A 26,613-nucleotide genomic window follows, 5' to 3' on the forward strand; every position below is an offset into this window, starting at 1 on the left:
AGCTTACATTCTCATGGGCGAGACAACCTAAACATATATTGGTATATACAAACCACAAAGTAAGTTTAAGGTATTCTTGGAGGGCAAGACACAAGCAACTTGGGGAACCAGGAAGGACTTGAGGCATAAGGTAAAATCCGAGCCGAGTCTTGAAGGAAGTCAGAGAAGCCAAGCTGTAGAGGTGAGGAAAAAGCCCAAGTTCTCTGGGAGGAGCCCTGAGTGCATCCAATATGGCCTACCTCAACTACTATAAAAGTAAGGAGGGGGCAGAGTGTAGCGATTACTAAACGCCAATCAGGGAACCTCTGTTTGATCCTAGAAGGAATGGGATACCTCTGAACTTTAATGATGTGGATGGAGAAGGGCAACTTGGTCAAACTTGTACTAGAGAAAAATCAGTTGGCCAGCTTTGGATTGGAGCAGGGAAAGGCTTGAGATGGAAAACCCATTGGGAGTCCATTGCAATAGCCCAGGCAAAGAGTGTATAATGAGTTTGGATTAGATGTTCTCTAAGATCCCAGCCAACTCTTGACAGTCTGTGATTCTCAGTTATCCAAGGAAACTTTGACTCAGACTATTCCCTTAAAGTAGTGGGGCGGGGAGGGGGAGGACTCATTGATTTCTGATTGTAGAAACATCTGTTGGTGCTAAGAGATGATGCCCCGTAAATGCTCAGACAATCTTACTATACCCATTTATTCTCCTGGGAAGCAGGCTGCCCAGGCCCACACCCATTGTGTAAACTCCAGCACCAGTTCTATGAGACAGAACCTCAGGGGAGCAGAGAGCTAAAACCCAACCTGCCTTGTACTGGAACAGGCCCCAAGGTCTGGCTTTCACTGTATTTGTCAAAGGATGAGTTGGCAACAGGTTCCGTAAGTTGTCATACAAGTATCCAGCTTTCTATGTTTTCATTCTTTGTGTGACAGATAACTGTTTTGTTCATAAAACAAAAATACACTTTATCCAATGAGGAACCTAAAGGTATGACTACTTAGAGACCAAATTACACTCAATATTAGCACAGTGAAGAAAAATGTAATTTATTTTCCTACCAAGTAGAACTTCTCTAATTGAAAACAATTTTAATGGATTTGTTTGCTTTAACACATCCTGTGAATGACCTAGCTAGTTTCAGAATGAAGAAACTTGACAGCCAGCCTAAAGAAAAGTTATTTGTACTGGAAGTTACACATTCTCATTAGTCAAAATGAACCTTTTAATTGGTCCACCTCCTTTCTCACCAAGTTTTACAGTGGAGTCATTTTGAGTGAGCCATAGCTTCTCATGAGGGATAGCTTTTTTGGTTCCATAAACCTATAAAAGTGTTTAGAAGTATTTGTGGGGTTACCTGTCAGCCATCCTGAAGGAACCAACTTCACAGGAATTAGAACTGCCTGGAAGGAATAGCAGAAGGGAAAAGGAGTGTCCAACAGTGACCTGTGGGGGCAATTGGCCAAGTGACCCAAGGCCAGAGAGCAGACTTGGTCCAGTGCCCACAGTGCAGTGCCCCTGCAGAGATGAGAGTTCTGCCAGGCTCTGAGATTTGCTTTGATATGTTGGATTGCATTTGGAGTTCACCGAGAAGTCACTCTTTGACCTTGGCCACTCTGCAGAGCACACGGGGGACTTGGCTGCCATGTTGCCACAAGTGATTTACTGCCTTTCAAGAACTTCTTAGTCAAATTTAAGCACAACTTGATTGTCCTTGAAGGCTCTTTCCTGACATTCTGGCCTGACATTCTCCTTATTCTCCTGGATCTTGACTAGAGACTATGCCTTCCTTCTCCAGGACAGTTCTCTCCTGGCTGGGTGAGTTTGCTTCCCTCTAGTAATTGGTACTTGGACCCCATCTCTATGACCAGCCCACCCTGTAAGGATCAAGCAATCCTACTAATGAATTCTAATACCCTGAGCATTAAAATTGCTAAGAAAGGGGACAGCTAGGAGGCTCAGTGGATTGAGAGCCAGGCCTAGAGACAGGAGATCTCAGGTTCAAATTTAGCCTCAGATTCTTCCTGGGCAGGTCACTGAACCTCCATTGCCTTGCCCTGACCACTCTTCTGCCTTAGAACCAAAACACAGTATTGAGTCAAAGAGTTTAGAAAAAAAGAATTGCTAAGAAAACATCTAATGCATTCATGTCATCCGTGGCTGAATATGAGTGATAATTCTCATAGAGAATTAGTGGTTCAGACTTGCTCCTTTATAGACACTGAGCCAGGAGTGGGTTAGTGAGAAATCTGACAAACTTACTTTGGCATTTCCAAGCCAAGTCCAAGTAAGTTTCCTGAGGGAAGGGGCCCAGTTTTAGCTATCTCTGTCTCTCCCCCAACTCCTTTGCTCAAACTAGCAGCACATTTCTTCAATACTTTAATGTTTACTTTAATATTTCCAAAGCCCTTACTATGAGGTTGTTAGTGGGGAAGAGGAAAAGGATCTGTACATGGTGAAAATTATCCCTCTCCTTTTCTCATTCACAATATCAAACCATAGCAAACTACTCCTGAGCCATCTTCAAGTCTCCGAGTCCCGTTGACATTTCTGTAGTACGTTATGTCCATCATCCTGGTGGAGCTTTCTGGTCGTCCTCTGAGGCAAGCAGAGCACAGGTTATCAGACCATTTTACAGAGTGCACACAGGATGTATAGAATGAAGCTGGAACTGGAACCCAGGTCTTGGGACTCCCATGTTCCAGTGGCGAATTTCCACTGCACTGTGCTGCTTCTCCACAGTAAAGCTAGACAGAAGCAGACCTGTAGGCAGTTAGAGATCCCCCGGAAGAGGCACCAGGACAGGGAGCAGTCCTGAAAAGAAAGTGGCCCTGCAGATGGATGGAAGGCCTGCTCCTCCCAAACAAGTAGCAGCTTTGCAGGAGACACAAGGCCAGAGCTCCAAAACCGAACTCTGAAGAACAGGAAATTTTGGATCCACAAATTACATTTTCAGCAGCAGACTGTTTGCTTCCTTGAAAACCTGTGATCCTGCTGTCAGATGGACATCACCTAAATGGAGAGAGGAGGAATCTTGAGTCAAAGTTTAACCAAAGACCATTAGTGAATCTAAACAGTCCTGGACCCTGCCTGGGGCTAAAATGAGGGGAGCCTCTCAAATCAATCACTTAGGTAGCATCTGTTTGGATCCAATCTATAATCCCAGAGAAAACACCTCTGCCAAGGCAGGAAGTTTCTGTAAGAAACCAACTGCAGTCCTGAGTAGCCCCAATCAGAATAGAATGTCGTAGAACCTGCAAGGCCGAGGTCTCCTTTGCTCCCTGAGCTCCAGATCTGTGCCCGACCTGCCCTTGCTTGATTCTGATCTCCCTCAAGAGATCAGCCAACGGAGAGACTTGTCTCAGTAAGACCCAGGACTTAACAGATGAATAAAATAAAAAGAAACTTGGGGCATTTTAAGGCTGAAGTCCTGAGGAAATTGGATCAAAGAACCCGGAGGCTGTCGGTACAGCCAGAATTGTAGCCATACTAAAATGATTAGGTGAAAAATAATTCTTGGTACTAAACTGTAAGTTCTTTGAGAGCAGAGAATATGTGTGGTATACAGAAAATAGCATGACACTAAGGGAAGATGGGAGGCTCAGTGGATAGAGTGCCAGACCTGGAAATGGGCAGTCTTGGATTCTAATCTAGACTCAGACATGTCTTAGCCATGTGACCCTGGGTCAGTCACTTAACCCCCCCTTACCTAGCCCTTACTGCTCTTCTGCCTCAGAACTGATACTTAGTATTGATTCTAAGACAGAAACAGTCAGGGTTTGAAAAGAAAAGAAATAGCATTGAATTTGAAGTCATTTAACTTCTGAACCTCAGTTTATTTATCTGTAAAACCAGGGATACTGTACTAGTACTTGCACTCCCTGTCTCCCCAAGGTAATTGGGCACCTCGTAAATGTTTGTTGGATTGAATTGAGTAATCCAAAGTGTGACTGTGAGTCATTAAAAGCAGCTCTTTCTCTGAGTGCTGTCACAGAAGAGATTATCACCACCGTGAATATAGGAGCCTTAAAACATTTTACTGGGTTTGGCAAAGTTCCTTAACTGAATCTGGGACTGAAAGTGTAAGAGAAGGAGATCAGTTGATTTCAAACCTGTTTCTCTGGTTTTCTGATTCTTGATTTGTCTTAAATCTGGTTATAGAAGGAGCTTCTTAATTTTGCTTTGATTGAAGCTGTGATGGTGTTAGCCAAAGAATGTTAGTGTCTTGGAGTCTGACAAAGCCTAGAATCAGATTACACATTCATTTGACCCTTTCTATATGGGATTTGTTATTACTGGATAATTAACTTACAAACTTAGTGAAATCATCCCTGCCCTAATGACCTGAATTATCACAGGTTGAAATTTTCCTTTTATGCAGATATATCCACACCTGAAGAGAATCTGATATAGGAAAAACCAAACTTACTCTTCAAGCATTGGCTCTTTGCTTTACATAAGAATTCAGCCAACACACCTTTGCTTTTAAATTGTGAGCTCCTTGAAGGCATCAGACAATGTGGTTTGGTTTTTTTACTCTCCAAAATTCTATGTACGACTTTTCAGAAACATTTATGCTGTGGAAAGCAGTCTACCAACAGAATACCATGGCCTCTTTTTGAAGCAACATTCTTTTAATATATTTATTCATGCATTCATTCACTTTTTTGGTATTTTCTCATTTTATTTTTTTTCAATTCCAGCTTCTCTCCCTCTCCTTGGCCCTTTCCCCACTCATTTAGAAAGCAAGAAATATAATATCCATTAGCAAAATGAAGTCAGGATTACATATTTTTAGTATGCTTTAGTTAAAAGGAACTCAAGGTGTTACAGAATTCAACCCTCTCATTTTTTAGATAAAGAAGTGGGCCCGAAGAAGAAAAATTATCTGTTCCTATAGAGATTTAGTATCAGAGTTGGAATTGAAACCTGGATCTCCTACCGTCTGAATGCACTGGCAAACACCCTTTCTCCCAAGTACAGGGAAGACTCCCAAGTGCAGAACTCAGTCAATGCCATCTGATTTTGGGGCTGGTTTTTCCCACCTCTTTTTCTTTATTGTCCAAGAGGGTTCGTTTGGGGAAGGATGAGCATATTGGGAAATTACAGTGGGACAAAAACAAGAGGCATCAGCAGAGCTTAAAATAATAAATTTTGTGGTCTTTCTACATTGCCATATCACTTCTGTTCGGTGCTACCTGAAAGTATGCTTTTGCTACTTGGTTTTATTAATTTCAAGAATAAAAGATGTTGTCCCTCGATTGGAGAATGCTGAACAAATTGTGGTATCTGATGGGAATGGAATACTATTGTGCTTTAAGGAATGATGAATTGATGGATTTCTATGTGAACTGGAGAACCTCCATGAACTGATACAGAGTGAAAGGAGCAGAGCCAGGAGAATGTTATACACAGAGACAGATGCATTGTAGCACAATCAAATGTAACTGACTTTGCTACTTGCAGCAACTTGATGACCCAGGACAATCCGGAGGGACTTAGGAGAAAGAATGTATCCACATCCAGAGAAAGAACTGTGGGAGCAGAAGCAGAAGAAAACATGATCCATCACTTGTTTATATGCGCACCGGCCTGGGGGTTGGGCGTTTAAAAGATGACTCTATGACAGAAATGAATAACATGGAAATAGACTTTGAGTAATAACATGTATATAACCCAGTGGAATGGCTTGTCAGCTCCAAGAGAAGGGAGGGAAGGAGAGAAGGAGAGAACATGAATCATGTAACCATGGGGAAATACTCTTGAAAAGAGCATTAAAAAAATAAAAGATGTCCCATATATTTAGGAAATCATTTTTATGAGCCAGTTCAAATCAAGCACATTTCTAATTCACCTTTTCCAGAATGAAGTAGGATAGCCTGTTGTTGGCATGCCCTCCACGTCTGGAGTTCAGGAAGGTTCCTGCAGGGACTTTTGTCTCTGGGTCACCAGAAGTCTTTGAATTTTTTTCCCTTTTCAGGCCTGTGGGATAGAATGGGCACTGATGAGGAAAACTGAAATGTTAGGTCAGCCCTGAAACACGGTTACCCTAAATAAACCTTTTGAACTCTGTGAGCCATCCATGAGAAGGGGGGAGACAGTCCCTGCCTTGTCCCTGTGGATGAGACCATGAAGGGTAAGAGACTGAGGCCTGTGAATGCCCTGGAAAAAGCCCTCCCCCGTGTCCCTGAGAATCGGCCTCATCCAGCCTTTTTAGGCAGAGCTATTCACACAGGCAATACGATGTTGACACACTGTAAATGGGAAACTAATGGAGGCTCCTCTGCACACCCTTTTTCCAGTTGCCCCCAAGCTGGCAGGGCTGTGTGGCCTCGGTCTGCTGACATCTGCACATTGCCAGCTTTTCATGACCTCCTTCTCCTTCCCCAAAGAGGGAACTCATGTGTGTCGAGGACTCTTCCAGTGGGTTGTCCTCTCAGACGACAAGCAGATGATGGTGCTCCACGGGTGGTCAGAGACAGACCAGCATCCAGAGCCTTCTCCCCACACCTCACCGAGAGGCGGACAGACGGACGGACGTGCCCACATGTGTATCCATGGCTAGGAAGAGAAGCTGGAAGATGACTCATGAATCAATTTGAACAGTTAATGGACCCTAATTGGAACCTCATCCTACTGTACTTAATGTAGAGAGATGAAAGCAAAAGAAATCCGAGAGACCATTTATTTCACTTGAGAGAGCCATAAACTGAAACTACAAAAAGCTTTGGCTACTATTATATTTTTGTGATTTAATAGAATAGTCATAGAATTATGTAGGGAACCCCATAAACACAGCATGGAATGTGTCTGGGTGTAGCAGAGCATTTAGGAGAGTCCAGAAACCTCGGCAGAGGAGGCTGTTCCTGCCACCCACAAAAGAGGCCGGAGTCAGGAGTCTGCCTGGGCCAAGGACCACATCTGTGCTGCGCTGTCCCATCAGGCTCTTCTGGTCAGCGTGAAGTGTCTGTATTCTCTTAGGAAATCTGTGGAGCTTTTTATGTAGCATTTACATGGTTGTTGGCAACAAATCTGGCAAACAGAGTGTATTCACAAGCACCTGAGAGCCAGAGTGGTAGAGCCTTCGAAATCATTCCCTTCAAGCACTCCCTCCCTTGATAGATGCCCCACACAGCTACCTCATGGCCTGTTCAGGAGTCCAGGGGCCTAGGAGGGAGCCTCCAGGCTTGTGGGCCAGCTACTTCTCCATCAGCCTTTGTTTTCTACAATGAACAGCACTATTTAGTGCCAGCATTTCTACAATGGGTTTTTTTAAAAGATATTTTATCAATTATATGTAATAACAATTTTTCACATAAGTTTTCTGAAGTTACATGATCCAAATTGTCTCCCTCCCTCCCTCCCTTCCTAGAGATGGTAAGCACTTTAATCTGGGTTATACATGTATGATCACGTAAAACACATTTCTGTATTATTCATTGTTGTAAGAGAATATTCATATGAAACCAAAACCCCAAAATAAAAACCCAAATAAATTGACTCTAGCAGTTTTTTCTGGAGGTGTATTCCATCACCATCATATACCACAATTAGTTCAGTTATTCCCCAATTGATGGACACTCCCTCAATTACCAATTCCCACCACAAAAAGAGCTGCCATAAATATTTTTGTACAAGTAGGTCTTTCCCCCTTTTTTTAAATCTCTTTGCAATATAGACCTAGTAGTGGTATTACTGGTTTTGTATGCTGTGTTTTATAGCCCTTTGGACATAGTTTCACATTGCCCCCCAAAATGGTTTGGATCAATTCACAACTCCACCAGCAATGTATTAGTGTCCCAATTTTGCCACATGCCCTCCAACATTCATTACTTTCCTTTACTCTCATGGCCGGTTGGATAGATCTGAAGTGGTACCTAAGAGTTGTTTTAATTTGCATTTCTCTAATCAAAAGTGATTTAGAAATTTTTTCACATGATTATTGATAACTTTGATTTCTTCATCTCAAAGCTTCATGTTCACCTCCTTTGATTTTCTACAACATTTTTTAAAAGCTTACTGTAACCAATCCCCAAGATGATGTGTGCGCTACCTTCTTAAGGCAGACAAAATGTAAATAAAAAATATTAAGATTATTTACTGATGGTGATATGATTGCAATAATAATGATATTTTTCTGAATCCTATGTTCTCTAAACAGAGTTCTTCATAAAGCACAAATTTTTAAATGAACATTTAAAAAAGGAATAAAGAATACAGTTATCTTCACTCCCCCATGTAACCTACTAAAAGTGAGTTATTGTCAATATAGATTCTATTTTTTTTTTACCAAAAGTAAAATAAAATGGTATCAAAATTTTAAGAAATAAACATTTGTTCAGGTGGGGCTTTGAGGAGAGGAGATGCGTGTTTATATATCAATATATTTGCCCTGAAAATATCATTTCTGTTTTGCTAAAGTATAATACCAACCCTCTGAGGAGTGCATATAATGAATCACAGGACCTTTCGGATCACCTAGTCCAAAAATAGCCCCTTAGAATGTGGTAATAAAATATCAGAATTTTGATTTTTTTATCTTTTTTTAAAAAGGGAAATTGAGCATTATTAATGTTTAATATGTGGATTAAAATAGATTTAGAACCCATTTGTTTAAAAATATAAAAATGCAACACATGATTAGTTTGTATGAATAGACTGAATATGGAAATTTGTTAGCCAAATTCCAATAAATACCTCTGTATAATTGATAGATAGTACTGAAAAATGAGTACATGATTTTGTCAGGGTAGCCCTTCTGCAGTGTGGATCATTGTGTCTGTGTGAGGTCTTGTTGTCAGGTAGGATATCAAACCATCCAAACTAGCAACAGGAATGAATCCAGCTCAGCCCCAGACCTTCAAATCACCAGATGTCCCAGAGTTTCCAACTACAATTTGTTTGAATGATGAAGCACATTCCATTGTATCCTGATTTCACACACACACTTAATAAAGTTGCTGGAGTAAGAATACACAAGGATTTTACACTGTTGGTAAATAGTAAGACATTATTTACCTCCTCTTTATCTCGTCATTTCAAAAGTTCTTTTTTGCATCTTTTTTATAATATAGAATTCATTCCTTTAAGTGGTGGTGGTGGTTGTATGCTCAAACTTATTTTACTGATGAGATACATAATTTAAAAGCTTGGAAATGATTCTATCCCCATCTTAGAGGTCAGATGTATGCGAGAGAGATTTGGAACAGCCTTCATTTAAGAGTAAAATCCTTGGGAACAAGAAGGGGGGGAAAGAATATCTTAAAGCAGAAGAGACCAAGTAGCAAAGTACCCTGATGAAAAGAAGAAAGCTCCAGTAGCCAGAGATTATAAGGGAAGCAGTAGTGCAGGTCAGATTTGGAAACAGAACTCTGAGCTACTAATTAGTATTCTTTTATTTTTTAAACCCTTACCTGCTATCTTAGAATCATTACTAAGTACTGATTCCAAAACAGAACAACAGTAAGAGCTAGGCAATGGGGGATATGTGGCTTGCCCAAAGTCACACAGCCAAGAAGTATCTGAGGCCAAATTTGAAGCCAGAACCTCCCCTCTCTAGGCCTGGCTCTCCATCCACTGAGCCACCCAGCTGCCCCTACTGATTTACAAAATTATAATTAGCCTGACTTATAAGGACAAAATAAGTCACAGTGAGGATAATTAGAATATGTGCCCCTCTGATTGCAGCCATACTGGAACATTCCTGGGAATCAGAAAATCTTTGGTTCTAGTCCTTGCTCTGTTATTTCCTGACTCTGTGCCTTTGGGCACTCTTTCTGCATTCTAGAAATTATCTTAGCCAACATCCATTACAGAGTTGTTATGAGGATTACTAGTATGAGGGGAGGGACTGGTTCAATCAATCACCTTGATCCACTTAGAGTAACTAAAAGACACTCTAGCATGGATGTCTTTATTACATGAAAACACCTCTGGTGAATCAGTTAATCAAGCAAGGGAATTAATCTAGCAGTAAAAAAAAAAAAAGCCCTTGATCAATTTAGAAGAAGTGAAAAACCTCTGGATGAAATTAAAATATGCAACAAGTATATTGAGACTGGCTAAAGAAACATAGTCATGCCCTGCCATCTTGGAGAAAAAGCAGATCCGTTTTGAACCTAGTATGCCACTGTTTTGCCAGCCCTTTGGAAGAAAGCTTGGGCCAAAATCCTAACAAAGAGAGCATCTCTGTCTTCTCCCCGACCCTATGAACTGTGAGAGTTTTGGATATTCCATGGGCATCCTAGCGATGTCACCAGAACAGCCATGGGTGACTGAAGGATCTGAATCAGGAGCCAATGACAAACTAGAAACACTGAGTCCACAAGGAGGCCAGCTGAAAACTGGGCCATCCCAGAGGTATAGGTGGAAAGTACCTTTTTACTTTTTCACCTCTGCAAAGGGTAGAAAAGGATCTCCAAAAAACAAGGAACTTTTCCATATGCCCTCTAAACATAAACCCACTTTCCTCTGGACTCAGCATGTACTCATGGAAGACTATAGTGTGCCTCTGGTTGGGGGTGGGGGCAGGATTTTTGTACCAATAACCAATGTTCTTCTTATACCATGGTAGTAAATTTTAAACGCTAATTAAGTGAGGTTGGCTAATTGATATAGCTGGTAATCATAGAAAGATCACTCGAAAGGCTAAAGAGTAGCCCCAGAACCCCGAGAGAAGATGCAACCAACAGTTAGTTCTCTGATTACCCAACTAACCAGGGAAAATAAGGCTTTGAGAGAGTAGCTCCAGGATCTATTCTGTATATAGGAAAAGCTCTATCCAGACATCAAGGATTGCTCTTTTTCCTTTTCACATATCTCATTGATGGCTTATTCAATTTATTTTGCTAAAATGAGGTTACTTAAGTATTCAATTTCTGGTTCTTTTAATCTGGGCAATTTATATGTTTTAATATTCATTAATTTCATTTACATTATTAGTTTTATTGGCTTATATTGGGGGGAAATAGCTCCTAAAAACTTTTTCCTTTTCATTGCTTGTGAATTCACCTTTTTCAGTTTTCTTTTGTATCTTGTGAATTTTTCCCTCTTTAAAAGTATTTTACTTCTGACCATTACCTCTTTGAATCTACCCTATTACACACACACACACACACACACACACACACACACACACACACACAACCTCCTTTATTTTCTTTTTCCCTGCTGGGTAAGATGAATTTCTATATCTGGGTTTTCCTCCTTGAACTAGCACAGGTGAGAGTAATAGCCCTAATGATGAAAGTTCTGAGGGGATTATACATACCCTTTTCCCAAACAGGAATGTAGTAGTAAACTATATAACCTTATTTAAACCCTTATGACTTCTCCTTCTTATTTACCTTTTTATATTTTTCTTGAGTCCTATGTTTGCATGTCAGATTTCCTGTTTTGCACTAGTGCTTGAAAGTCTTCATTTTTATTAAGTATCAATTATTTCCCCCAAAAGATTATACTCAGTTTTGCTGAATAGGTCATTCTTGGCTGTGATCCTAGATCTTTTGCCTTCTGGAATATCATAGTCCAAGCCCTCCATGGATGCTAAATCTTGTGTGATCCTGATTGTATCTCCTCAATATTTGACTTCTTTCTTTCTGGCTGCTTGCAGTATTTTTTCCTTAACTTGAGGTTCTATATTTTGGCTATAATATTCATGGGAGTTTTTACTTTGGAGCTTCTTTCAGGAGGTGACCAGTAAATTCTTTCAGTTTCTACTTTGTCCTCTGGTTCTAAAATATCTGGGAGGTTTTCCTTTCTAATTCCTTGAAAAATGATGTCTAGGTTCTTCATGCATTTCAAGTAGTCCAATGATTCTTAAATTATCGCTTTCTTGCTTTTCCAGGTCAATTATTTTTCTTAGGAAAGAAAGTTTCACATTTTCTTCCTTTTATTTTTAAGTCTTTTGACTTTGACTTATTATTTCTTGGTGTCTCATAGAATAATTTGCTTTCATTTGACCAACTCTCATTTTTAAGGAGTTATTTTTTTAGGGGAAAAACACTGACCTGAAAAGCACTTGGAGAACAAAAAAATTTAAGAATCAATTGACTTCCCAGAAGAGTCTGGATATCATATTTCAAGAATTCTTAAAAAAAAATTCCCAGATTTCTTAGGGAAAAATGGAACTAGAAAGAATTCATCAGCCACCTCCTGAAACCCCAAAAAGAAAACTCTTAGAAGATGACAGCCAAAACCCAGAGATTCCTGTTCAAAGAAAAAATACAGAAAGCCACCAGAAAGAAAGAATTTAAGTACCAAGGAGTCACACTTAGGATCATACATATTTAGGAGCTACTATCATATATAGGAATAGGACAGCTCAGAATAAAGTATTCCAGAAGGCAAAGGATTTAGACTTTCCACAAAGAATAACTTAACCAGCAAGAGTGATATAATCATTGAGGGAGAGAAATGAATCTTTAATGAAACAGAGGACTTCCAAGCATTCCTGATAAAAAAAGACTAGAGCTTCATAGAAACTTTGAGGTTCAGACACAGGAATAAGAGGAACACGAAATGGTGAACATGAATAAACAATCATGAGGGATTAAACCAGGATAAACTGCTTATATTCGAATATAGGGAAATGGTACGTGTCCCTTTTGAACTCTTAATATCATGAAAGGTCATAGAGGAAGTCTAATTGGGCAAGGCTTGGGAATGGTTCTCTTTTGTTATTGATCTTAAAAGAAGAATGGAAAGAAAGGGGAAGAGGAATACCCTGGGGAGGTTAAGGAAAATATGTCATATAATCAGGATGCGCAAGTAGACATCTGTACAGATGAGGAAAGGATGGAGAGAATGACTGACACTTGGACCTCACTTTCATCTTACTGGTCAAAGGGAGGAAAAATGTATATATACATCTGGGTAAAATACATTTTACTCAGCAGGGAAAGATGAGACCATGGGGAGAAGGAAGGATAAATAATGGGAGGAAGTAGTCCTAAGTAAAACCAACTCTAAGAAAGTGCCAACACATAGAGTTCTTTTTAACATGGCAAAGAATTAGAATCTGAAGAAATGGCCATCAATCTGGGAATTAAGAAGCTATGTTATGTGAATATGATGAAGTACTCTCATACTGTAAGAAATGATGAAGGAGGCAGTTTCTGGGAAACCTGAGAAGATTTGTAAGAACTGATGCAGAATGAGGTGAACAGAACCGGGAGGAGCAGTTTGCTCAATGACAATATGGAAAGGACAAACAGTTTGAAGGTTGCGGGGACTCTGATCAGAGCAGTAACTACCTACAATTCTAGAGGACCACTAACCTACCTCCGGATGGAGAGCTGAGGGACTTAAGAGTGCAGAATGAGTTTTTATGTATGTGTGTATTTTTTTGACAGGACAAGTATAAAAATTTGTTTTGCCTGACTATGCATGCTTATGACAGGGATTTTTCCTTCATTCTCAATTGGAAAAGAGGAAGGAGGAAGTTGGGGTAGGAAGGAAACAAAACTGATATTTGCTGACTAAAAAAAAACTATACATACATACATACATACATACATGCACACATACTGTGTAATGAAATAAAGCCCCTTATCCACTCTCTTTCCTTTAAGCCTCTCAAAATAAGTATTACCAATATTCTAACAATAAAATAAGGTTTCTGTTCTTGGAGGACTCTAATCTGCTTACATCCATGAACTCAAGATGCTTACAGGCTAGTAGGACAGATAAACCAAGTATAAAAATAACTGTCATGGCAAGTAGACTATATAATAAGATTTGTGATTCAAAGTTTGTAATTCTGGTAAGTGTCATGTTCAGGAAAAAGACTACCTCTAGCTATTTGGCAATCAAAAAAGTCTTCATGGAAGAGGTGAGGTGTGAACTTACATATTTGTGAGGTAAGATTTTAGTAGATAAACTGTGGAAATGGAGAAGAGCTAAATATCCTAGGCTGAAGGTTCAATCCAAGGCCTAGAGTCAGAAGAAGCAGAGCTATTCTAGAAATGGTGAATCTACAGTCAGCAGGCCCCTCACTCTGGCTCCTGTAAAAGGGGGTCTGGTACCTTCACAGAGCACCTGGGACTGGCGAATCTGGGAAGCCTACTTCTAGGAGAAACATGGTGGTGGTGAAGGGAAATCCCTGGGAAAGACAGACCATAGGACTTACAGAGGCATTCCACAACTGTTTCTGGTCATGTCCAAGAGGCTCTTTGACCATCCCACTGGAGATAATCAAATAGATCTAGAGGCCATGGCTACTTTCTTAGCGCTCTTGACAGTTTGGCAGCCAGTGAAGGGATTTAGAACTGATGACTTTTACGAGCTTGTGGGTTCAAAGGGTGTGGGGGACGTCTGAGTATCCTGTCTTTTCAAAGTTCAGATTTCAAGACCAACTTAGCATCGATGCCCTGAGGAGCAAAAACCGACATGGCGGGGGGGAGGGGGGGGCAGCTGGGTAGCTCAGTGGATTGAGAGCCAGGCCTAGAGACGGGAGGTCCTGGGTTCAAATCTGGCCTCAGATACTTCCCAGCTGTGTGACCCTGGGCAAGTCACTTAACCCCCATTGCCTACTCTTACCACTCTTCTGCCTTGGAGCCAATACACAGTATTGGCTCCAAGACAGAAGGTAAGGGTTTAAAAAAAAAACCGACATGGGGGGGTTATCTTGAGGACCTCAGAGCAGTGGTAGCAGAGACACAGACTCTTGTGGCAGTCCTGTGCCATCTGAACATGAATTGGGCAGGGATCAATATTATATAGGAGGGGAAATGTTTATACATTTGATGTTGCTATATCTTTGAACTAAATATCTCTTTGTAATAGCTAATCTGCTATTAAAAGTTTAATTGGTGCTAGTCACTGGCCCCTTAACAAATGAGGGGAACATAGCCAGTAGGGGCTTGAACCAATATTGTCAGGAAAAAAGACCCTTACCACCCCCTCAGAGGACCCCAAACTTTGAGTGTTGATGTAGATTACTGTACCCTAAGAGAATGAGAGCAGAGCATCTACGCTACACTAGGCTTTTACTAATGTTGTTAGAAGCTAACCCCACTGGAATGGCAGTAAACCCTTCTCATCCCTGAAGCCTCTTCGGTCTGCTACATTTGGGGAGGTGTCTGTAAGGGCGGGGGGCATTGCTTATCACTTGCTTCATCTGAACCTCTGTTTTTTTCTGAAACCACTCTCTGTATTTCTTGGATAATTACTACTTTGGGATTTTCTCATCAGAGCTGTCAAAATGCATTTCCATTTGTGTCACCGTGGAGCCACCCACACCCCTTCCAACCCTTGTTTGCACACTTTCTTTCTATGCTTACAGAGCCAAGAATGGCTTGCAGCAGTTCAGTGGCTTGTATACAGTTTATTGGCTCTCTTCCCAAAAGCTATTGTTGCATTGAAGGGTTATTTATCTCGGGATCTAATACAGGGATCTCTCCTGTCTTCTGCTGTTGGCGACAGGTTCTTTAGGCTTCCTTGTCATTAAATACACAATGGCACCCACCACCACCTTTGTACAGTGGGGCATCTCCCAGGCCTAAACATGGACAGGAGAAGTGTGGAGATGGGAACCAGACCCAGAGGGACTGGCAGATGGGGCTGTATTAGCAGTATGAGATTCTTCTGTCTGAACTTGGAGAAAGCCCCTGAATGCTGCAAATAACTGAACTATTTTCTACGTGTCCATCCCCACGCGCCTCCCTCCCCCATCACCAAGACACTTCCCCCAAGATTGTCCTATAAAGTGATTAGACAAGATAATCTAAATTATTTTCTAGCTCTGACATTCCTTGATTCAGCCCAGAGATACTTGTGTTCCCAAATTAATGAATATCGTCAATTGACTGATGAAGCAAGAGGATAAAAACAGAGTTTGGAAGTCCAGTGGGTGTTGGGGGAGCACAAATCCCTTTGTCATGTCAGGGTCGCTTTGTATTCCCAGGTCTAAGGTTCTCTCTCTTCAAGAATACCTTTTTTTAGACTTTTTAAACTCTCTACCTTAGGTCTTATTTCCTAAAACTGGCATTCCCTTTTGCAAAATAGTATTATAAATTTAGAGCTGAAAGGGACCTTACAGACACCTAGTCCAATCCCCTCTTTTATACCTAAAAAATCTGAGACCCAGAAAGGGGTTTGAGGTCACCCAAGTGTTAAGTGGTAGAGCCAAAATTGAAATACTTGAAGCTGGAGTCAGGCTACCAGAATGGCTAGTAGTATATATGTTTTTTCTTATATGAACATACATGCGTGTACTCTTTATTTTTATTGTCATGCAAACCACACTTCCATATTGGTCATTGTTGTAAGAGCAAACTCATACATAGCCCAAACCCCAAAATAAAACCATAAATATACTGGCGTGAAAGACGACTCCAGCAGTTCTTTCTTTGGAGGTGGAGAGCATTCCCCGTCATGAGTCTTTCAGGATTGCCCTAGATAGTTACCAAGTTTTCACAGATAATCATCATCCGATATTGCTGTTACTGTGTACAATGTTCTCCCATTTCTGCATATTTCACTCTGCATCAGTTCTTGCAGCTCTTTCCAGCTTTTTCTGAAATTTCTTATAGCACAATAATATTCCATCACTGACATATAACATAATTTATTCAGCCATTCCTTAGTTGATGGACATCCCCTCAATTTCCAATTCTTTGCCGATGTAAAAAACTGCTATAGATGTTTTTTTGTACAAGTAGGTCTTTCTCCCCCCCGCTTTTTTTATTACCTCTTTGGGATACAGACCTATTAGTAGTAATAACCAGATCAAAGGGAATCCACAGTTTTATGGCCCATTGCCCTCCAGAATTGGGTCAGTTCACAACTCCACCAACAATGTATTAGTATCCCAATTTTGCCACATCTATGTGTTTTCTTAAAAAACAAATAACCAAAGTCAATGTTTACTGGACGATATTTGAACCAAACAGCTTACTTAAATGTTAACTATGCATTATTTGCCCACTTTTTTCAAGGGAAGCTTCCTGCCTGAGGGCTTGAGGGCATTTCCAGGACCCTAGTGAGGCCCTTGGCTTGCTTTAACTTTTCAATGAAAAGCTCTTCTGACTGTGGATATGTTCTGGTCTCTTGGCCAGGAAGGATAAGGAAGGTTAAGAACAAGTCATGAAGAACTGTACCAATGTCACCAAGTCAACACACATTTATTAGGTTCTTACCATGTGCCAGGCATGGTGTTAGATGCTGGGAATGCAAATACAAGCAAAAGCCAAAAAGGTCCTGCCCTCACAAGGGAAGGCAAAGCTGATGTTTCTATAAGCCAAAAAGCAGGCAAGAAGGAACAAGAATTCTGGAGAATCAGGAATAGAGCCCAAAGCAGAATGAAAAACTTAATGGGAAAGAAAGATGGTCAGAGAGATCCTCAGGGCCCCACAACTAGCTTCAGGATCTAGCAGTGAGGGACTCTATCTGGTTTATGATATTTGAGTTTATGATAACATTTACCTGGTACCCAGCTATCCTTCCCTATGTTAGGACCACATGAATGTCAAACTGAAATAGAAATACATCTCTGTAGACCATAAATTGACTTAGAAAACCACAAATTAACATTATCTGTATATTGTTATATTTTCATTTACTTTGGCAAACTTTTCCCACCTGCATTTTAATCTGGTGCAGGGCCCTCAGCAATGTTGCAGTCTGTGCTGGCATGAATTTGTCACTTCTAAGGACTTTATTATTAATGCTTGCCATTACCTCCTCAGGTTATGCAGTTTTTATGCCCAAATTTCTTCAGTACAAGGTTTGAGAGAACAGAGGCAAGGACTGGAAAGATACAGGATTCTGAGTCAGAGGACCTGAGTTCCAAATCTGACTGAGCTGCATATTACCTGTGTGACTTTGAGCAAGTCACTTCTCTCTGGACCTCTGTTACCCCAGTTATAAAATGAGGGAAATTATGCACAATAATCTCAAAGGTCCTTAAAGCTCAAATTAGAGCTCTAAATCTCTGATCCTCTATTCCTTTTGCACTTTTGATAACTTCATAATACAAAAATAAAAATTGTATTTTAAAGATGACACGTCCTTTTCTAATTAATATTGCCCAAGCCGTTCTCGACCCCTTAAAGAAATGGACATTCCATGGATTGTGTTCTGCCAAAGAACTTCATTTACTCTCTAGGCCTCTGGGAGCTTGAGATGCCCTAAAGCAACCTCATGTGCTGTAATTCCTAAGTTTTAGGAGTTGTCATTGTAGACTGAGAGTCCAGAGGAGGGGTTTAAAGAATCATCAGAAAAAGGTAAACTCCTGGCCAAACAGGGAACCCGGCCAAAGATGGGGGTTGGGTAGAGATGGGGGGAACAGAAAACTAGCTCCAAGCTACAAACTTTTAATTGTTTAAATTCCATCAAAACTTCAAATAAACAATGTCGGTGTGTTACCAAAAGTATCTATGAAAGAGAATGACTCTCTAGATAGAAAACTCCTTAGACCCAGGATGAATGTCTGCTCGCTACAAAAAGCAGGAGCTAAACAAGGAAATAATGGTTCTTTCCTTTTATTTCCCAGAAACAAACTCTGTATCTGATAAACTGTTGAGGGATTCCCATGCAATTCCCTCAGGGTGATGGCCCAGGTCCCAGCCAGCTCAATAAGGCTCTTGATTCAGCCCTATTAAATGTACTTTCCCAGCTCTCCATGATCCTTTCCCTTCCCACCTCAGAAGGGGAGCGAGCGCCTGCTTTGGCTCACTGTTCAGAGAAGCAGCCAGGCCTTGGGGAAAGGGGGCAGGCTGAGCTTTGAATCCTGCCTCCCAACACTTGCTACTCTGTGACCTTCCATTTTCTCTGCCTTTGTTTGCTTCTGTGTAAGATGTGAATGGTAATCCTTGCTGCTTCCACCTCACAGGTGTGCTTGGAAGCTCTGTAGAAACGTGAATTCTCTTTGTCATCATCTGAGTCGTTGCTGCCCATCTACAGCTCTTTCACATTATTCCAAGTGACATTTCCCAATAGCCGCTGGATGTTCCCGTACCCAGTCAGGGGCTTCCACTCTGCACAGCGGCTGCTGACCAGGCCCCTGGGGATCCTGGGGCTCCTCCGCAGAGGCTGGAGCCAGATGTGCTCACTGGAGGGGTCCCAGCCAGAGGGGAGCGCTCCCACCACTTCTTTCTAGAGATCTAACCGAAGTGACAAGATCAAATGACTCCCATATGTGCTGTTCTGTGAACCTAAACCCAAATGAACTCCCAGCACCCAATGGCAATAGCTTTGTAGTAAGTCTTGAGATGTGAACATAAGTAAGTAGTCGATTTAACTAACAGATGTTCAGCTCATCTGAGTAAAAGGTCTGGGGTATCCTTGCTTTTATGAATTAATCATATGGTAGCATTCTTAGAAATACCGGCTCAACGTTGTGGCATGTGATTGTGATGGAATACTGTTGTGCAGAATGGCTTCCGAAAAACCTGAGAAGACTCGCGGGAACTGATGCAAAGTGAAATGGGCAGAACCAAGAGAACGCTGTATACAGGTGGTCAGCTGGGAAAACCGTAGCTATTCTCAGCAGTACAATGATCCAGGACAATTCTGCAGGACTTAGGATGGAAAATGCTATTCACCGCCAGAGAAAGAGCTGATGGGAGTCTGAATGCAGATCAGAGCATCCTTTTTTAACTTTTCTTTTTTCTCTGTCTGTGTTTTCTTCTGTGATATGGCTATGGAAAAATATTTTGCATCACTTTACATGTATAATCAGTATCAAATTGCTTGCCTTTCGAGGAAGGGGGGGGCGAATTTGGAGTACACAATTTTTAAAAAACAAATGTAAAAATGTTATTTATATCTAAGGGAAAGAAATCCATTTTTTTTTTTAATGGGAGGGGGGAGAAAAATTCTCTAAAGTTCAAAACCTCCTCATGGTGGTACAGCTTCTAAGCACCAACAGCCAAAAGGGTGATCACTCCATACCAGCTAGGTCACCCCCAATTAGAAATTTTACAATTAATGAACCTCTAGAAAAAAAATTTAATAAAGGAAGGTTGTTATTAGGATCAGCTGAAACTCTAACTTTTTACCTATCTTTCTATTCTTTATATATATATATATTCACTTATATGTTTGTATGCCTTAATGTCAGTGGTTGTTATCCAGCCTGGGACCTTGCACATAGTAGGTACTCAATAGATGCTAAATGAATTTACAAAAGGAAACATTGATCTTAATTATTTCCCAAAGTGGGAAAAGACTCTTAAATTATTCTTTCATTCCAAATCCCAAATAGTGTCTGGATGGGTTCCATTTTCTGTAGCTAATCATTAAAATAGAGACTTAAATACATGCTTTCTTAAAATCAATAACAAAATCCCATTTTTATCAGTTAACCTCAGAAATGGCACCTCCTGGCTATGGGCTAGACTGTCACAGAGTAAAAGTCTTTAAAATTCCTCTTGGATTTGAGGGTATTAGCAAGTCCCTATCAACATCCTCTGCAGGGTTTTTGATGTCATTTTGGCTATTGAACTAAAAAATGTGAACTATTACTTTGTTGATCTTGTTCTTAAACCAAACTGCATTATCAACGGAGAGTGTGTTCTTAGTGTATTGTTAAAAGTACTTTAAAAACTTGTAAATCCCTGTAATTTATGTTTCTCCAGCCTCCCCTGCTTCATTCTCTCCTTCTGGTTTTCATTTGAACGCAGTCCTGTCTGGGTGTGTACCTGTAAAATTGTGTTTTTCCAAGTACAATTTACAGTCGTGACCTTAGGTTTTACAGTGTCCCTAACCTTCGAGAAGCTTCCTTCTCTGCTGAGAAGCCAACTGTGGGTCACCCAACCCTTTCATATTCTAATTGTCTAATCAAGGTTACTTGAAACAGATCTGACTTTGACATGTCTTAGTTTATCATGGAGACTTTGTAGGGCTGGTGAGTAAATTAAGAGGGTTCCCCAGCAAGCCCATTAATTGCTCCATGTCTGAAGATGTACACAGCTGTAAACCTAGCCTACTTCCAGACAACAGTCCCATTTATCTAAACAATTCTCCTTTTAGACTCAATGGCAGTGATAAAAACGAAGATAAGGAAGACTGAGGGGAGGATCTTTCCGGGTCTCTACTTGCAGAAACTGGGGCCAAAGGACTTACAATCAGCTTTTCTTTTCAGCCTCTGATTGAAATGTCTTAGTAGATTTTGTGTTCCACGTATCCAGGAGGTTGTTAGAGAAGATGGAGCAGGCCAGGAGTGGGAGGGAGAGAGGGAGGGAGGCCCGGTGGCCCTGTCTGGGTAAATGTTTATCCTGGATCATTCTGCAGGAAGCCTCTGGCTCTCTCCCTTGCTGGCCCTCTAGCCTGTGGCATAGCCGGCCTGCCGGGGAGCTCATGCATGCAGGCGCACACTTGCCTGAGCCTTGGGAAATTGGGTTCTCCTCCCTCTCAGGGAAAGGACTGGGGCGTTCTCATTGGCCTCATCCCGCCGCCCATTGTCAGAAGCACACTTGCCAGTCTTCGGCGGTGACCAGGTGTGCTCATGCTCTTCTTCTTGTGCCCAGGTCATTGTGCAGTCCGGCCGCCACCCCACGGTGCTGCAGAAGCTTTGCCAGCTGCCTTTCCAGTACTTTAGTGACCCTCGCCTCATCAAAGTGCTGTTCCCTTCACTAATCGCTGCTTGTTACAATAACCCTCAGAACAAGATCATTCTGGAGCAAGAGATGAGTTGTGTCTTGCTTGCTACGTTCATTCAGGTACAGCCGTTCCAATGGAAACTTGCATTTAGGCCATTCTCCCGGGGGCTGGGGCTCTGGCTTTCTGGGTACCTAATTCAGTTAGAAAACAAGACTAAGCCTTTGGGGACAGGCCCCGAGAGCTCCCAGAAGGCCCACCCAGGAAACAGCCATCCCGCTTAGCAGAGGCTCTGGGGAGGGTTTCCTTGAAGTTAGCCGGCTCCCAGCGCTCTGGGCAGCTCAGAATGACTGTTTTTGAAGACTGCTCCATTCTTTCCTTTTTCCTTGTTTCAGGAGGGTTCTGCCTTCTGCTCCATTGGGCGGGGGAGCGTGCAATTTAGAGAGAAAGGGGAAAAAGAACTGAACCTCAGCGACTAGCTTTAAGTGGATGTGAAGTTCAACTAGCAGATCCTTTCTCAGTGTGGATTTAAATTCAGTGTCTCTGGTGTTAAAAAAAAAAGTTCAAGCTTGGTCAAGCATGGTCTTCGGACAATAAACGTGTCTTTCAGGCAAAGATAAGGTTGTGGCACAGGCAGCATTCTCGCCAGCCAAAGCTCCGGAGCTAACTGGACGCAGAAAGTCAGAGTGACTCTTTGCTGTCTAATCCAACGACTGGTTTTCCATCAGGGTCAAAGAAAACCTTCTGATTTTTTTGTTTAATCTTTCGGCTTGGGTCGTATTTTCCACTGAAAAATCCAGTGCCCGGTATTTGCACAGGAACAAGTGTGGGAACTTATTCCAGACGTCTTTTTGCTTGTAGTATTTAAACAGAAAATGGATGTTTCTTTTTGTTGTTTGTTTTGTAGCTTACTCTGGCTAATATGAATGACTTATAGTACTGGTTTGATAGCAGATAGCTTATTAGTAAATGCATTTTAAAAAGAAGAGCTTTTTAAAGTGATTTATGACACTTTCTTCATGAAAGACAATTTTTTTACAGTCTACAATCCAGTAATGAGGGAATAAACAAAGTTAAAGGTCAATCGCTTTAAAAAATCTTTCAGCCCAGCTATTCTGTTTATAATTCTTGACTTCGTTTTCTAAAATAGTTTAAAAAGTCAAACACTTCAGAGCCCATTGGCTTTTCAGGAGTGGTTTTCCAAAAGATGCTAAGAAGAAAGTCTCACTATTAAATTTCAGTACTTTATGTCACTCATAAAGCAAATGTTGAAAAATTGAATTTAAAAAATAAAGAACTCTAGCATGAATTTTCAAATTTTGATTTTATGGTTATTATTTAAAACCCAGAATATGTAGCAGAGCCAAACTAACTCTTCTGATTATTTAAAGTTTTAGATGTCTTGAGGAATTATATCAATATCTTAACAAAAATCCTTATGATAGCAATAAGAAATAAAAGTAAATCTGCCTGCCAGATTCTCAAATGTGCATTTTCATTTGATATTACACATACTTGTGGGGAGAGATCATATATATATTTTTTCATATATATATATTTTTCCTATATATATATACACACACACGTATATATAAAATCTTCTCTAAAAATGTACATTTTACAAAGAATTTAATTTTCCAAGAACAATAAAACTCCATTGACACTAGCATGAGTACTAAGAATTTCATAGCTGCTTACATGCTTTGTTAAATATGTACCTCTGTGCCCCTTTCCAGCTCCTGAAGCCTGTGAGAAGAAGGAAAGGAGGCAGGAGGAGGGAATCGTAGAAGTTATTTTTATGGCTGGGCTTGACCATCACTTTAATCTGTAGCATCTCCACATCTGTGGAACAAACTATTAAGAATTCCATTCTGATCATTTCATCATGTATTAATGTTCTGGTTCACCATTAAAAATACTATTTCATTAAAACAGAAGAAATGTAATATTTCTGGTCACTAAATTACTGCAGAATTTTGCTGAATAGTGTGGGGGGGGGGCAATTCCCCAAGCAAAACTGCTCACTAATAATTAAGCTAGCATAACAGTCTATTAGGCAACAAGCTGCTAACCCTAACAAAATAGTTTGCCAGAGGGTACATTTCAGTTTTAGGAGTGTCCCGACATGCCACGGTGGACACTAATTTGTGATCACAGAGTTTTATGGACAGCGTTCGTGTTGCCTAGAGTAGTGGGTCTGAAAGTGGTGTCATTGTTTAGTCTTATTTTATAATAATCCAGGTCTAGGTCCTGTTTCTACATTTTCTTAGATTCCATACTGGATTCCACAGGAATCAGGCCAAGGGGGTTTGCAGACTGGTTGCTTCACGAGGCTTTTCAGTTTATTTGATTTAAACTTGGTGTTTTTATACTCACTATACAGTTTTCTTTTGTCTGCCTAGGACTTTGAACCAATTCCAGGTCAAACCGAAGATCTGTATCCTCAAACAAGGGGTATGTATGTCTCCTGAAAACTAAGACATCATTTCTGAGTCTGATAACCAAACTGCATGCTTCTCCCCATTTGCAGCAAGGGCTCCCTTTCAAGTGCCAAATCTATTTCAAGGCAGAAAGTTATTGGGGATTTTACCTGTAAGCAGGAGTTCTTACATTGTCTTACTGAGAAATCGAATAGACTGTAAGGATAATACTTGGTGGGACCTTCCTCTCCTTCACGAGGGGCCTTTCTCCAGCTCTGATTAAAAGAAAGCAGTCACTACATGACAGCAGAGAATCAGAAAAATCTGAATTCTACGAAACGTTTCTCACAGCTTCCAGAATGCTAACTAATTAATTAGCTCCTCTTTCTACTGTCAGCAAGTGTTGTTTCAGAAAGCACTAGATAAAAACCGATATTCGGGATGATGAACATTAATTTAACTGTCCCCCGTGAAAGATGCACGTATAAGTGGATTGACTTTTCCTACAGTATCTGGTGCCGTGATGTAATCTTAGGTGGGGAAATTCCCCCAATAGTGAGTTTAAGCCCTTGAACTTTTTTATTGAAAATATTTGTTTTACACGCAGAAAAAGCCATCAAATTAGCAGAGTTCAGAGGCTGAAGGATTTACAAGCCCTTTTCTGTTGCTCTCCTGCTAGGCCATTTTCCTCTGATCAGTTGAATGTTTTGGTTGTTTGAAATTGTATTCTTTGGAATCATCTTCCTGGATTGTGATTTTAAAAAGCAAGGCATTGCTTCACTCGCTTCTTTTTGCTCCCCTGTCTTGTGGTACTTGTCAAATATCCGAGCTAGAATTTCCCAATTCTCCAGTCATTTTCTATTCTTTAAAACACTGAAAATTCCAGCGCCCAGCTGTGTTCCCCTCTGGGGCCCCTAACCTTGAAGCCTCTACTTGGTGTGTGTTGGATTCTTTTGCAAAGAAAACAAAAAGTCATTTGGAATAAGCAGGTGTTGAAAAGTTTCAACAAGAAAAAGTAACAATAACTGAAAGTGGTTACATTTGTCATTTTAAAAACCAGGTTCTATGGAACCAGGTGAAGTAAGTGAAGAAGTAAACCAGAATCGGCCTTAACTCACTTATGCACCCTGTGCCCATTGCCTACTGAGGCCTCCCCATGGGAAATCCAGACAAGGAGGCCCCCGAACCGGGTCCTACATGGGGAAATGGTTGGACGTAGAGTGGAAGGTTTCTCCTTTCAGTCAGACACCAAACTTTGTGTTCATGAGAAAAAAGTGGCAGCGCCGTCCTGTCCTCTCTCCTGGCTTCTCATGAAAGAAACGCTCCCCCTTTGCCCTGTCAGGAAGGCAGATTCCCCAGGGGCTTCCTTGGCACTTTGTGGGCCAGTTACATGCGCTGCAGCCACAGAGACGGCACCATTGTTTGTATCAAGAAGTTTGCAACACAGACCGAAGTGCAGCTGGCCCAACGCACGAGGGTACCTACTCGGAGCAGCGTCCTGGACCCCCGGCGTAGCCAGCCTCTGTGCTCAGAAAGAGTCCCCAGTTTGAGATGACTCTCAAGAACAACTCCTGGCGGGAGCAGAGCTGTAAATGTATTCAGTGCCTTTGGCTCTGGCCCTCCATGGACGCTGTCACACGTTGGGCAAAGCTGTTGGCGAACCCTTCAGCCATGGAGAAGATGGGCGCCTCGAAGTGACCAAACACAGACCCGTTTACCTTTCAGCCTCCATCTGTTTCCTCTGCCAGTAGACGCAAAGCTGAATAATGACGTAGGAAAACATTTTAAATTAAACTTAGGAGCAAAATCTTGAACCTAAAATTATGTTTCACAGTTCCTGAGAATGAAGCCTGGTTTGTTTGATTTTTTTTTTTTTTGCCTAAAGAAAAATAAATATAAAACCGTGTTAAAACCTTTTTCTGGTCAGTTGGGATGGGGCAAAATAAGCATGAACAAAGGTTTGGGTCCCTCGTCCCCTTTTTTAAGCTACAAAATTAGAAGCAGTCATTTTTTTGGATGCTTTCCTAAGTAAGCATATCTGAAAACACTGGAGACATCTTGACCATTTTTGTCCTTTTCTTGAACACTTAACCAATTTATTAGTATTTCTCTCAAAGCTGATCTGTATTCCCAGCCTCTTGAATATTGAAATGTTTCGTTATTTAGCACACCCAAAAGTATAACTTAATGTTATGTTCTCTCTCTCTTTTGCAGAAAAATTTTTTACTTCCCAAGACTACCTTGAGTTGTGTAACAGATTCCCAGAGCAGGCCTGGGAAGAAGCTCGACAGTTTTTCTTGAAAAAAGAGAAAAAATAAGTCTGTTTTTGGTTGGTTTTGATTTGAATACATTCTGATACCTTCATCGTTAAAAACAAATATTCTAACTGTGCACAAAAAACTTTTGATACTCAATAACTGCACTGTAGATACAATATATACTTTGCACTATTTATAATTATTGTAGATACTTTAATGTTCTGGTTTCTAATTTTGCAAGTTGGGTTGGTTTCATTTCTGTATAACATGATAAGGTTTGGGAGCCCTGTGATGGTAAACTTCTTACATTGCAATATTGGTGAAATTAGGCTTTAAAAGACACGATCCGTTCTGTTCTATATATCTTGTAATAAAATAACTTATTCTGTTTTGCAGTGTGA

At 40.9% G+C, this 26,613-nt stretch overlaps 1 protein-coding gene across 12 annotated transcripts in view; it reads left to right on the plus strand.

Moving 5' to 3' along the window:
* The window catches only part of SCAPER (S-phase cyclin A associated protein in the ER), a 406,197-nt gene extending 379,584 nt beyond the window's left edge, over positions 1 to 26,613 (plus strand). For all 12 annotated transcript variants that reach the window (XM_007477981.3, XM_007477982.3, XM_056796839.1 and 9 more), the window contains 3 exons: positions 21,465 to 21,656; positions 23,937 to 23,988; positions 26,169 to 26,613. In XM_007477981.3, the coding sequence (XP_007478043.2) occupies positions 21,465 to 21,656; positions 23,937 to 23,988; positions 26,169 to 26,272 (348 nt within the window). In that variant the 3' untranslated portion in view covers positions 26,273 to 26,613. The remainder of the gene's footprint in view (positions 1 to 21,464; positions 21,657 to 23,936; positions 23,989 to 26,168) is intronic.

This window comes from Monodelphis domestica, chromosome 1, assembly GCF_027887165.1.
Source record: "Monodelphis domestica isolate mMonDom1 chromosome 1, mMonDom1.pri, whole genome shotgun sequence".
Taxonomy (NCBI): Eukaryota; Metazoa; Chordata; class Mammalia; order Didelphimorphia; family Didelphidae; genus Monodelphis; species Monodelphis domestica.